Below are 14,658 nucleotides of genomic sequence, written 5' to 3' on the forward strand. Positions count from 1 at the left end.
CTCTCCAGTCATTTTCTAACTGCAGTTCAGGGTCACGGGAGAACAGGAGCCTATCCCAGCAAGCAACGGGCACAAGGTGGGGTACACCCTGGACAGGATGTCCATTCATTCCAAAATGCACATTCCTAGACCTGTTGGGTTCTGTTGAGGTGTGTTTCCAACATATTTTAATAAAGACGCAAAGAGTCAGGTGAAGGAAGGGTTCTGTACCTTTAGGGCGAGGAGGGCAGCACATGGTGAGCTTGATGGGCACCTCAGCTAGGAGCAGCTCACTGCCCTGGCAGAAAGCCAGGAGGTCCTTCAGGGTGGAGAAGGAGTGCCGAACACCAGAGAGACGGAAGTCCTTGTCTTTCACTATCAGACAGTCCTTATAGTCCATCCCCAGAGGCGTCTGTCCATAGAATAGGGTTAGCGATGGAGGTGGGAGTACAAAATAGGTAGAACTTGCACAAAGCATTCTGACCGCATTATTTAGTACAGGAATTTCAAACCCCCTATTTTAACGCACTTTCGCGTTAAAAGAAGCAGAGGTTTGCTGTTTATTTTTTATTTTACTCTGTAAATCAGGACTATTTATTGTAGGTTTCTATGCTGTGTCACTGTACTGTACTGCAGGATATCGCCAGCTCTCCCTGTTTTAGAACCTTCTTGTTTTCCAACGTCTCTTACCTCCATGCAAACAGTGAGGAAGTACTTGTCATAGTCTTTGGGACTGTGCCTCAGTAGGAACATGCCTCCCTGTGCCCCAGCTCGCTTCAGCTTGAGGATGGCAAATTCTGACCTGAGAGGAAGAGAAGGAGAAAGTCCAGTCAGCAATAATCCCCCACGCATCTCTGATGCGGGAAGCAGGGCTGGTTCTGGGCTTTGTTGTCCTAGTGGGCATTACATTACTTTTATCTGTCCTATCTCTTCGATCTTAAGAAATGATATTTCTTCTGCCTGTGGTCCAGGTCAATCTCTGTGCCAGTCTTCCACAGTGACGCTGCAAGTCTGCCGCATTTACATGTGTCAAGCAGTTTTAGTGAACTTAAAAGTTTCCAAAAACCTAACAAAATAAGAACACAGCAATGTGACACTTCTGTCAGGTTTGACGCATTAACAAGAATGCAGTGAGACTGTGGGAAGTTTTCACCGTTGACGGATCAAGTCAATAATCTGGCACACCATGTTCATACCACCTATCCTGGGAAATGCTACACTTAATTTCCAATGACAAACAATTGCATTAGTGATCTGCCTTAAACCATGCTCTTCCACTATTCTTATCACGTTTTGTAGGGGAAGAGGATGTCTTCAATTTTGCCATTTTGGTGGCGACCTCAAATTAAATGCCCCAAAGCATTGAACTGTGGCCTGTTGTTTAAATGCTTTTGTCATGGAACTTTAACTTTGTCTGAAGGGCTGCTTTGCAGGGAGCAGGAAGTTGAAAGGGCTCACGTGATTGGCCCATGACATCGGCTTTCCAGGTCCTGCAGCAAGCTGGGCGGCGCGACCTCCTCGCAGAAGTAATGGCTGGAGTCTGTCGTCAGCCTGAAGTAACCGTCAATGAGCGAGATGAACGACAGGGCCTCGGTCAGAGTCTGAAACTCGGCCTCCTGGAAGGCAAGCAGATGACCTGGCTGAATACTTGACTTAACAGTTACTGTATGCAATCAAATATATTTGAATCCATTTATGAAAACGCATTTCTTTCCACCTTAAGATCTGTTTAACGTCCAACAGCAGTGTACGAACAGAGCAGAGGTGACAATCGCAATCTTTATTATATACAGTGCCTTTAGGCACACATCACTTCAAGATGTTACAATAAAAAAAAGGGCTGGATTTGAAAGTGCTGATTAAACTTGATCTGAAGTGGGCTGAGAGAGTGTTCTAGAGCCCTGGAGCAACAGAACCTCGAGTCTAGTCTACAGCATAGCTACAGAAAAACGCAGCTTGTCGGACGTCAGATTCAAGCAGGAGTAGTAAAGAAAATATACACACGTCTTTCATAAACAGGAATTTTACTAAAATATGAAATATTGTTTTTTTCTAGAACACATTCTTTAATTTCCTAAAGGTTTCAACTGGTAAAGTTTTCATTCCTGGCACTTGCCAATATACTAGGGCTTGTTTATTGCTTTAAAATGGAGAAAATGTTTGCATTTAACAACGTATATATTAAAGGCAATACTGATTGCACTGATCCTAGATCTGTAGGCAGCTCTGAACATGCAAACACAATTCAACAACAAGTGCAGAGTCACAGGTGTAGATCCTGCCCACTGCTCAAGAGCCAGAGGAATAGCAGCCAAGGGGCACCGAGAGGCTGTCGGAGACGTTTCAACGCCCGTTCCACATACCAGACACCTGTCGTCTTGTCTGGTCATGGTCACCACTCTGCCCTCCAGCGGCACGCGGTCACGCCTGGCCTGCTTGATGCTGATGTCGATGATCTCTGGGAAGTCACAGAAGGTCTGCCATTCCTGAAAGAACAGAGAAGAAGGAGAAGCCACATGGCCAATTCAGACCTCCATGCCAGAGGGGATGAATGTTTGTTTGACTGTGGTGTATACTGGGTTCTAGATGCAGTGACTGAAACGGCACTGGAGTGCCATGGAGAGGAGATCCTGGAAGAGTCTGTCCTGTTCCTGAGTGAGGTAGCCTGGTGCTCTCTGGAACAGCAGTGTGCATTAGTAGTCTTGGGTATCACACTCCACTGCTTCACAAATTCATATGGGAACGATTGCATTTTCTAAAGAAAGCTGAAAGGCAGATGCTGGCTGGGCTGCGAAATGGCGCCCCCACCTGAATGTTGTTGACTCTTGTCTGTATCCCGCCCTCTCCAGAGACCTGGATGAACTTGAACACGGGCCTCTCCGGCTCCTGCGTCCAGGCCGGGTCCTGGACCTGGAACTGCTCCGTGCCGTAGGATGGCTCCACGGCCTCCAGCTCGATCAGGTACTTCAGCTTCAGGCTGTGGCTGCCCACCGGGCAACAGCCAATCCTGCGCAGGAAGCGCTTCAGGGTCTTGCGGATGCGGTACCGAGCCAGACGGCTCAGCTGCTGGATCTCTTGCCGGTGTGTTTCCGGTAGGCATGACTTATAGCTGAAATGACAAACAGGCCAAATTGATCTCGCATTGCCTACAATATACTGTAAATGTTCCAAGCCTACCTGAATAAGGGCTTTACATTGGCTCTTGCAGGTGTTCCAAGTCTACCTGTATCGGGGCATCACATGGCCTCCTGTATAGATGTGCCAAGTCTACCTGTATCAGGACCTCCCAGATCTGATCCTCAAGGACAAGTCCTGCAGAGTTTGTGTATCTCTTTAAGTCATCAGCAGCTTTAGACCTGTGCAGGAGGTGCTCATGTAGCTCCTCGTCTTCAGGTCTGGTGCCGCTCATGTTTTTCAGAAGACCAACAAAGCCTACATTATATGATTGTTGCCCTTCAAAGACAGGACATGGGGTTGCCTGATCCAGATGCGAGGAAACGGAGATCTAGATGGTTGTTATGTGAATTACTCTGTGAGACACGTCTCTTGGCCCAGAAGGAGTTCATCCTTCATTATGTCCCCCCTCTCTTCATATATGCCAGAGTCCTGTACCTGACTTTCTTGCAGATTTCCTTCAGACTCTTGTTGCTTTCCTTGGCCAGTCTCCACAGGTCCAGCACAGCCAACCCCAGACACTCTTCCTGAGCGCTGAGGGGAGGAGAGAGCCCTGCTTGGCCGGCAACTAAATCGCATCGTGTCTGCAAAGACCCAAAATCCCACACCCCCCCCCAACAGCAAAGTGAGAAGGACCTATAACAAAAACTCAAAAACTGTTTCTAGTGGAAATAGTCACTGACCAAGGCTTAAAAAGATATATTATAATAACACAAAACTTTTTAAATAGTGCTGGTCGAGTACATTCTTTTTCCTGTAAATTGCGTAATTGCAGTAGTCCTGTTTCTGGAACTGATATGTGGTACCTGAGCAAAGAGATAGTCAATGACACTGTAGTCCAGAACCGCTGTGATTCCATTCTTCGCCAGCCCATAGCGATATGACTTCCTGTTTCCCTGCCCGAACCAGTTGGAGAAAAAAAACCTTAAAAACACAAAGATAAATCACGGTTGTTAAAAAGTCAGATAGCATTCGTGAGAAAGGGTATGAACCCCTCCTTTGCATGCAGACACTCACAGACGCTCCCTGTCCAGCTCCTGGACTATGCTACTGTCCGCCAAAGCTTTTTAATTACCGCCTCTATTCAAAATCTCTTAGGAGGTATTTCTCATTCTGTAAAAAAGAAAGGTTTTCTGGTTTTCTAATACATTACATGTTGTCACGTATGGAAACAATGAGTAGATTTGGATTTGATGTGAACAACGGGGCCTTATAGTTATTTTAATGTAGTCTTCCATTGCAGTGACAGGCTGCTGTATCTGTGCTGGGGTGGCCTAGCTAACTGCTAACTGTTCCATTTATTTGCCACTATGTGATGCCTTTATAGCTTTGTTACTTTTAAAACCAAAAAGCAAAATACTGTGATTTTTCAAATTGTTATAGGAGCAGTTTAAGCTGTGCGATATTAATGTTTGACAAACTCCTGAAATTATAAATCTTCAGGGAGGAAAGAAAACAAAACAGAATCACACTTATTCCTTTCAATGTGCTGGGAAACGTAAGAAATGAAATAACAGGAAAGTACATGACACATCACACCTACACTTGACATTTGCATTGGAGAGTCTTCTTACAAGGGTTGGCTTTTTATTTACGAGCGCTTACTCTATGATCACTCCTCAGATGACACTGGGGAAACCCTTTCATGAATCAGGGAGACGCACACTCCTGTCTCAAAAGTTAGTGAAGGGAAATAGTGATCTCATGAGGACACTGTTATGCATTCTAACATGGGTTTATATTAGCCATGAGGCTAGTGATTAAATCTTAAGAAGTAATTTTTTACATGAATCAGAAAAAACCTCCTCGTTAAGAAGCCAAAATTTGTCTCGAAATTCATTCCTGTTGGCTGAAGCCTGTACTACAACCTCATCTTTCAGTTTCTATGAAGCTGTAATGGCAATTGTAATCTTAAATGAAAGTAAGCTCTCTGTGACCTACACATCATAGAAGCGATGGACACGAGGCTCTGATGAGAACTTGAATATACAACACCGATCAATACAAATCCTGCCTTCTTTCAAGAAATGCCTGGATGAGATGCTCAGATAAATTAGCTACTAGCAAATGGTTTGTATGGGTGGGATGGGCTCTCCTTGTTTGTAACCTTTCTGCTGTTCTTGTTCCTGTGTAGCAGTGGTGTGATAAGCAGGCAAAATCACAAGATAGTACATACAGTAGAGGGATCAAAAGATAAGGTCGTGTGAAGATGTCAATTTAGATTTTATATTTAAGCTGCAAGAACGAAATCGTTTTTTTTTATTAATGTTGCATGAGCAGCACCTCTAGTTAAATGAGCGTAAGAGACAGATTCTGATATCAGTTGGCAGTTTATCGACCGATCCATTGAGTTAATAGATCATTCATGTTACTGGCTTAATAAGATTACAATAGACAATTTTTACAACAATTACAGTTGGTTGCACCTGTCTAGCATAGTAAAGGTAGGTCACCTGATTCTGAAGTGAATGGTGAGGTTTGTGTAGTCGTCCACACTGAAAATATGGTTTGGGGGATACCAATAGCAGAGGTCTTCAGAAGCCAGGGCAAAGAGACTGTGATACACGGGGAGGATACCTGGGAGAAGAGACACAGATCAGCTCATACTGCCAGCTAGCTGGGGTTTCGAACACCCACAACCAACAGAAACAGCTGACTGCTTATTCACAGATTCCCAGACCCCAGTGACATGGTCTTGGGGGTCTTTGGTAACAACCCACAGTTTCTAAAAGCTTTGTTTTGTATGTGCAACAAGTGCAATAAGAATTTGCAACAAGTCACAAACAAGACATTCATTTGCCAAGCTTTCCTGATCACGTTATACATGGGCTATTCCTTAGAACTCCGGTTTGACATCCACAAAAAAAAAGCCATCCTTCCATTTTCTAACTGCTTCAACCTATCGAGGGTTGTGAGGCAGTCAGAGCCTCTCCCAGCAAGCAGCGGACGCAAGGTAGAATACACCCTGAACGGAACACCAGTCCACCTTAGGAGCAAACACAGACACACCAGGGCCAATTTCTCCTGAAGCCAATTAAACTACCAGTAGGCCTGATAGACTCCCTGCTGGTAGCAACCCAAGGCTTCACCACTGCGAAGCAGCAATACAAACTACTGTGCCATTGTGCTGTCCCTACAAAAACGTATATGTGCTTATTATATTATATATGCATTCTTAATTACTAGTCAGAAGAGGATCTTCTACTTTTGCTTGCAATAAGAGTGGGAAATGCAAAGCAGTAACACAGGCAGAGCTCCACCTTCTGCCCACTTTGGTTGCGGTCTTACCACATTCCTTGGCAGCGGCAACACAGACCTCCTCAGCCGATATCTGTCCGGCGGGGAACCAAAGCGCCGACTCCCCTTTCTCCGCCGGAATATGGTACAGGTGCACCTGGAGGCCGGGGCCACTGCTGGACCGGTGGCTGTCCATTCTTTCCCGATTCACCAGGGGCATGTTCTCAGCATCCTGCTGGAGGTCCATGCAGCAGACTGCAGGGGTGCTCTGGGCCTGTCAGGCAGACAGGTGCATGGCTGAGAGTAAGTCAGGAGACAGAACCAAAACGCAGATTTGCTCTCGGGCAACTTTTTCTGTTGCCACGTTTCCAAAACCACAGTCTCATCAAATGCTCGAAAATCCCCCAGCCTCGCGCAAGCACTTCCTGAAACGATTCACTTTATTTATTTTCAACAGCAAGCCATTGTGTTTGGAAGAGTGCAGGTCTGTTACTAGAATTGAAGTGAGGGATAGGACAGCGGTTTTCTGAGAAGGGCACTGCATCATACTCTTGGTGTCATATCAGTTAGGCAGAATCTGTTCTGTTGAACTTTCTCCCTGCCCAGTTGGGAAAACTCTTTTCTGGCTTCATGTGCACAGTTACAATCCATGTGTTATCTTGGGCTTGTGGATATACTAGAATCTTTTATGTATTAATCCCTAATCGGTTATTTCCTGTATTGGCTGCTGTTTTTTGTGATATACCATTTGCTTAATTCTGTCACTTAAAACAACAATTCTAGTCGAAAGAATGCATAACCTCTCCACAACCTTAAAAGACTAATTTATCAAAGCCAGTGTGACTCCTTCTTCAACCATAATTATTTACATGACGTTTTTGGAATCATCGTGATGATGGCACCCTAACATGGTTTAGGGCTGTGAAGGCTACAGTTACCTACTAGTGTCATGTGGTAGAGTGTTGTCATCAACTGGCTTTATGATGTCATTGTTCTCCCTGAGTGGGGACTGAGTTTGATTCTTACGGTCTTCAGATATTCCTGAGATGAAGGTGAAACTTGCAGGAAGAACCCAAATTAACTTGTGATAAGCTGGGGGAGTGGTAGGGGTTGTTTAGAGTTGTCTCAATAATGAAAGAATTAATAAATGAGAAGTTCTTGGGTTTTTTAACAGTTAAATGAAACTATGATGCTGCATTCCGGTTTCCTCCCTCAACTCTCAGTTTCAACAAAGTGTCCCTGTGGCAGGAAACAGTTGGAGTGTAGAAAGTTTGTCATTTTCTGTTTCTGCTGGTAGCAAAAGGATCTGGATGAGATCCCTCCTCTGTGACTTACTGTATAATGGTCAGCTCCTCTCTCACCTGCAGACTTTCATCAAAAATTAGCACAAAAGCGAACTCTAAGAAAGAGATTTTGGTTTACATGAATAAAATACTGTAATCTTGCCATTAAGTTGTCGTGAAGCGTCTGATCTGCTGGAGCTCCTCTTCAGCACAACAAATATGGCAGACATCCCCTGTGCTTTCATAACAAAAATCCCCTGCATTTGTTTTTCTCCAGGCAGAGAACAGCTGAGGAAATGATGTGTGCAATATGTCAGCACAGTGTGGGTTTTGGTGTTGAGATGTTCTCACCTCTGGTACTGTTACCCTAAACATGGAGCTTGTTCCTGATGCAAAGTTCATACAAACGCAACCCCGAGTCAAAAACAAGTATTCTTCCTAGCAGGAGGCAGACTTTGCACATGAGTGGAATGAACTTTTTCCTTCTCCACTGGCTTTGAAGTTATTAAACTAGTGGTGTACAACGGCACTCCTCTAGGGTCAAGAAGTCCTTCTGCTGACATGAGCACTTAATTCAGTCAAACCAACGATTTGCCTAAATGTACCACTTCAGCAATTTTCATAAATCATTAATAGTCAATTATTTTGAAGTGACAGATTGAATATGCTGTCTGTTGGGGGCAGGAATCAAGCAACAGAATGTGCACTTGCTTCATGTGGTGCCTGCATCACGAAGGAGAATATTAGGAAAAAAAGACGTGAAATGGGTCAAACAGTATAATTGTGCATCAGCAGGCTGCTTCAGAAGTGGAGCATATGGTTTTGTAAACAGGCAAGAAAAAACCAACCCATCGACGCAAAAAAAAGCTTATAACAGAAAAGGTCAAGACGACTTGAGTGAGACATCAACTTTAAATGAACTACTGCAAACTATTTTTTTCTGAGGCATCTTAAGTATCACTTCTCTTTCCATGAACAGGTCTTGATTAAAAAAAATCAACTCATATTAAATAATAATTAAAAACAACTGATACAGTACACAAAACTCAAAATCTAATGTCTTTGTGACATTTTGAGTTGGCTGAATGTTGCTATTTAAGGATGTATTAAAGATTTTTTTTTTATTCCAGCCTCACCAAAGTTATTTGCACAGGAGCAGAGGTGAGTCTTTTAAACTGTGCTTGTATAGTTTTGCATAGAGTCTGCTTGCTAATCTGCTCCTTAACCCTTGTTTCTCTCATCACCTCTCTGAAATCAACTGACTAGTTTCTTTATCATAAAAATGTTGTGATGTGTCATAGATGTGCAGGAAGTGATTCTTCATTTTCACAGTCCTGAAGTGTCAAAGCTTGGTTGGTTTGTAGGGCTGACGACGGAACAGAAGCAGGAGAGAAACTGGGTTCTGGAGGACTGGTCATCAAAAGCTGGAGACCACTGCTGTGGGGGTGGGGGTGGGGGAGTTTTTATGCAGAGGTTTGAAGTGTTTTAAGTTTGTCACCTGCTGTTTTCACTCATCCTCTTTCGTAACTGCTTCTTCCTCTGTCGTTCACCACATGTGCCACTCTCTGTTTCTTAAAAAAAACATCTGTGCAAACTGAAGAAAGCTGACCTGAATACGTGAGCCTTCTGTGGAGCTCCTGATTAAAGAAATCGAGCAGGAGGCTGATGACTCATTGCAATAAGACTGGACTACACATTACAAGAGAACTGAATAACTGAGTACTGGACTCACTTTTACCTTAAATTACATCAGTATTATTGTGTTTTTTTATACATGATTCATAATATTAGCTGATACCACACTGATATCCCAAATGCGTCACCTATTCAATGGCAATAAAAATCACTAAAATAGCCATCCTTCCATTATCAGAAAGCCCTCTATCTAAGTGAGGGTGAGGGCAAGGCAGAAAGCATGTGGCTCAAGGTGAGATGGACTGTATATCCCTCTGTAACACTGTTGTAGTTTGGGGCACCGTGGGAAACACACTTTGTGGGTGTCTCCTTCACTGTCTCCAGGAACGGTTGTTTTCAACCCAATTAAATTACTCTCAGACCCTCACTGGTCTGCGCTGTGACTCCTTGCATCGGTACATATGGATAAAACAGCTGATCAGAGCTGGTCTCTGAGCATGTGTGGGAGGAGGAGGGACACGAGACTGCTCGGAGGGAATCCAAACATGGGGACGAAAGGCAGAACTATGAGCCATTACTAAACGTTCAATCAAAGGAAAAGCACGTTTGAACAAAAAAGGACCTAGCTGCTGTGTTTTTTGTGGTTACAATTTTCCCATATCTTGAATCAAAATTTCAGTCTTTTTGCAATGAGTTCCAATTTTTTTTTATACCATCCCTTTCTGTGACGTACCATGAATTTGCCTCTTTTTTTTACTACAATTTATTATGATCTTGTAATAGAATGCTGAAGCAAACTTTTACGGTTCTCTGAATAACACAAAGCGATCACCAAATATTTTAAGGGGATGAGAAAAAAAAATACCACTGCAAAAGTTTTAGACCACCTCTGACTGGACATTGATTTTTCTCCTGACTTTTAGAAGCCACTCTAAGATTTTTAGTGTAAGGATCACTTTAGCTATCCAGGATGCTTTGTTCCTGTTCTTGATATTAGCATGACTTAAAAACAAGCTAAACATTTGATTAAAAACAAAACCTTTGAGTAAAAACAAAACAACCATAACTTTAAAATATCCACCAGGGCCAATATAAGGATGCAATCTACAGTACCTAAAGATTTTTAAGCTCTCAAACCTTCTACATGTTGTTGCGGGCAAAGGTTGGGTTTTGTGATCAAATTACTGACTAAATGAGACAGGTCTAATTTAATTAATATGACACAAATGTATGAAAATGAATGTGGCTACTGTTTGAGTAAATATCAGAAGTATGCACTTGTGAGAATCTTGTGTGTAGCTCAGTAGCCGGGGGGAGACTGTATTAGGAATTCTTTGAATTATGAGTCATGAATCTGAAAGATATTTTCTTTTTTTGTGAACTGAAACTACAGTGTAGAATTCTGGTTATCCCCCTTTCTCTTCTTAAATGAGTCGTCCTTGAAAAAATTCTGAGTATAATCGTTCAGGTTTTCCCATGAAGAAACCTATCGCTAAAAAAAACATTTTGTTTTATCTAATAATGAACAGCACAAAGCGCTTTATAGGACAGTACAATGAGAGGATCAGAAGAAAAAGGGTCTCTAGATATTGTTGCATTAAATGATTGGCTTGAGTGCAGTTCTCAGTTTGACTGCCTTAGTCAGGTGTGTTCGATATTGTGTGGCTGATTTATGTAGCTGTTCTTGGTACATGGGGTATGTAAACATGCAGGAAGACACATATCCTAATACTTTACTCAACTTAAATAAAGCCCCTATTAAATCTTTATGTTGCGCATATTAGAACAGAAATATTCAACTGTGACAGGAAGGTTCCGGGTGAGGTCATTAAGCCACCTACCATAGGTATGGACTAGAGCACAAATAGAGAAACAGGCGTACAACGAGAACAGACAGGAAGAAAGATAATGATCGTCATCACCCATCATCACGCACACCACCAAGAGAAATTCAACTTGAAACCAGATTCTGTCCAGGTGATTTGAGTTCTGAAATCATTTTCTGACTCTGAATTGTATTAAAGAAGACATTTACTGTTTTATTTGTATTGAAATTTTGATTTCCTTAATTGCAGAAAAAAGCTAAAAACGTCTCTTATTTTAGGGATGCCTTTATGTAAATTAAATAAAATAACTCCCATTTGGACAGGGAAATTTAGTTCTGGTCAGGAGACAAGTTCTCTCTCTATGGCCTACTGTATAAAGGTGTTTTGTGTATTTAGAGTCTAAGGATAGAATTCTGGGATCTTCAATAGCTTTTGACCATTGGAGTCTGAAACTCACTGAATTGTACGTATCCTTTCAATCTAACTTGTGTATGTTGTGTAACATTGGGTGTTGTACAGTGGTGTTATTTACAGTAGAGTTCATAAAAAGTGGTGAAGTTATTATTTGCTTGCATAAAAAGCTGGTGTCAGACCCTGATTATTATCTGAATTAGTAACCTCCCCATTTTATAACCGTGTCACAGCCCACATCTGTAACAATATGTTGAAGTAATCCACTGATTGGTCAGTTAATTCATGAAATATGCTTAAATGCTTCATGTTCCTGTGCTGAGTTTTCTAGGCCATGCAGTACTTAGCTTCTAGAACAATCAGACTGAGTGCAGTAGTTCAGGCTCAAGCCAGTTTCCACCACTTGGTCCTACTCCCCTGTCACATTTAGTGAGCTTTTGACCTGAATGTCCAACCAAAGGATCACAAGTCAAAAATATAAATAGATAAACCCCCTTCTTGTTGTTGTTACTGCTTTGAAGAGCATATATTGAATAAATCCTATACTAAAATTAAGATAATGAAAGCCCAGAAATATTCCTCCAGATTTTTACCAAAGTCCTCATATGGACACAAATTCCAGCAAATTGCCAAGATGTTGTGATCTCTTTGCAACATCCATAAACATTTATTTGCAGGAAATGAAATGGGGGCAATTCATAAGTCATTACAATGACAGAAATCACCTCAGATTATATTAGATATAAATAGATCTAAAGCACTAAACCCATCATTGAATTTATTCTTGGTCTCTTCTCTATTTCCCGCACACCTTTTTTGCTGAAAAATAAACCAGTAACAAACTCTAAAAAAGCTTGTGTGAAAACCCAGAAAATTAGTCAGCATATTGCTACAACTGAAACAGCAGCAACATTGAGGGGTGTCAGTTTTTTCAGAATCCTGCAGCAATGATATTAGAGCATTTAGCTGTGAATCAAAAGGAACGATGCAGTTCAAGGAAGATTCTTGTCATGCAGAAACTTCAAAAAGCATTGATGAACCTGCTGAGAATCGTGAATACACATCACCTTTGTAGGTAGAGAAAGATGTGATCATAAATGTTTGTTGGCATTTTTCCACATGTATTTAATATGCTGCACTGCTCAAAATGCACCTGACAGACTAAGGAACACATTTATCAGATTTACATCCAAGAGTGTTTAGAAATACTCCGCCTACATTCACCTACAGCACCTGGAGTCTGAATTCTCGGAGATGAGAATCATTGTTCCCAGCAGGAGAGTGAAGTGGAATGTCCACTTCCCGTTCTTTTCATCTTTGCCAAACAAAGGGTCTGCTTTGTTTTACCCTCACCCACCTGATTTTCCTAAACCACTGGTCAAAGAGATTACATTTTTTTTTCGTGACTATTTGGCCCACAACAGAAACTCGAGACCCCCCCCCCACATCTCCCCTGCTACAGGATGAACAAAGAGGAAAGGGTTTTGTTGAGTTACCTCACAGAGCGTCTCTCTTTGCGGCAGCCTGGGTGAGCTGTTGATAATCCATGTAAGCTTTAGTTCTCTTGGCTTAGTGCTAGAGTCAGTAGATTGTCTGAGTTCCTTCACGTATCTGCGTGTTCTGAAGGGGTAGGCGAGGTGAGTGGTATGGTTTCCTGTTTGGAACTACCCACAGAGAAGCACCGTTTCCGGGCTTCATTTACCGTCAGCATCAGCCTGTTTCTCCCCTCCCACTTTGTACGTAAACAATGCTGAGAGACAACAGGAGAAGCCATATGGTCCGAACCCCAAAATGAACGGTTCTGCTCTGTCCATCACTGTAAGCTGCTGCAGGTGTTAACAAAGCCTGTGCACTCTCTCATGACTTTCGCCTCACAATATTCACAGATGAAGCATGTCACTCTAAAACTAACTTCCTACTAATGGCATCTTTTGTGAATGGACATTGGGCTCTGTTTTCCTCTTTTCAGTTGACCACTTGGGCCGTGAGTCACCATGGGATGCTTTGGAAATAAGAGAGATTGATGATGTTGCTTCAGCAACTGCAGTGTGAATTGAACTGGGGACTTTGCCACCAGAAGACCGTTGTTACAGAGACTGAAGGGGTTCAATGGGTGGAAGTGGGCTGGTCGAGGTCTGTGTGTGTATATCACTGGCTGGAGCCTGGGTGGGTCATTCCCTCGGTGGCAGTATACACCTGGCAAAGTGCCATCGGTATAAGGTGGGCTTTAGTCAGTCGGGGTGTCCTTGCCCCTTTTTCAGTAACCCTGTTGACACGGAAGAACGTCATATTCCAACAGTCAATGCTAACTCTAACTGTAGCTTTTACAAGACGCAAAATAGTGCAAAGCATGATGACATACAGGAAGAGCACAGCCATGAAATCTAGAGTCTAGAACAAAGGAGTATATAAAATCCTAAAAGGAATAGGGAATAGGAAGGGGGGATGGTTTTATAATATCATGGACATGGAGTCTTGTTTTCAGTCTTTCTTATGTTCGTATAGGTGTAAGATTCAGAGCTCGTGCTGTCCATTTGCACTGTGGCGTTGACTTGAGAATTGTTGGTTGGGCCCGAGTCAGCAGATAGTAATTCCACATGCAGGGAAAAGGAGGAAAACTTGTCCTAACCTATAAGGTTTTCAATTCCAGAACATTCCTCCGGACACTGGGGCTGCTCCCATCTGAGATGATTGCCGGCCTTCATAAGCACAAGTGCTTTTACAACCCACTGAATAGCATTACTGATATCCTCAAAGAAGGGACTTAGCCTGTTTCTCTAACAATGACGTAAACATTTTGCGCAACTCTTGCCTGGCTTACTAAAATACACTGTGCAGAGTATGAACTAGTTAAATTTAGAAGTACACACTGTGGCCTTTTCTGAGTATTTATCTTCTTTCCTTGCACTCTGTGCAGTTTTTCAAGTTGTGGTTTCCTTTTGCTCTTTTGCGTCTGTGAGTGGCAGGCAGGGTGCAGGCAGAGTCGAGATGTGCACCAATCAAAGCTATCCCTCCCTTGCTCAGACCACGTTTTTAATCGCTCCCCTACGAACTTCCTGTGTGAAGCTCGGAATGCAGAGCCACTTGGCTTCAGTACCAGAGACTGCATTTAT

The 14,658-nt window shown here is 42.7% G+C and overlaps 1 protein-coding gene across 1 annotated transcript in view; it reads right to left on the reverse strand.

Annotated features, from left to right (window-relative positions):
• Nucleotides 1-13,195, reverse strand: part of jak3 (Janus kinase 3 (a protein tyrosine kinase, leukocyte)) — a 29,915-nt gene extending 16,720 nt beyond the window's left edge. The window contains exons 1-10 of the mRNA XM_088621755.1: nt 13,042-13,195; nt 6,442-6,664; nt 5,607-5,730; nt 3,960-4,077; nt 3,592-3,737; nt 2,788-3,088; nt 2,343-2,465; nt 1,438-1,595; nt 670-781; nt 211-391 (exon numbers count right to left, since the gene is read on the reverse strand). Of these exons, the coding sequence (XP_088477881.1) occupies nt 211-391; nt 670-781; nt 1,438-1,595; nt 2,343-2,465; nt 2,788-3,088; nt 3,592-3,737; nt 3,960-4,077; nt 5,607-5,730; nt 6,442-6,637 (1,459 nt within the window). The 5' untranslated portion in view covers nt 6,638-6,664; nt 13,042-13,195. The remainder of the gene's footprint in view (nt 1-210; nt 392-669; nt 782-1,437; nt 1,596-2,342; nt 2,466-2,787; nt 3,089-3,591; nt 3,738-3,959; nt 4,078-5,606; nt 5,731-6,441; nt 6,665-13,041) is intronic.
• Between the last annotated feature and the right edge of the window lie 1,463 nt (nt 13,196-14,658).

The sequence above is a fragment of the Lepisosteus platostomus genome, chromosome 27 (assembly GCF_059453375.1).
Source record: "Lepisosteus platostomus isolate fLepPlt1 chromosome 27, fLepPlt1.hap1, whole genome shotgun sequence".
Classification (NCBI taxonomy): Eukaryota; Metazoa; Chordata; class Actinopteri; order Semionotiformes; family Lepisosteidae; genus Lepisosteus; species Lepisosteus platostomus.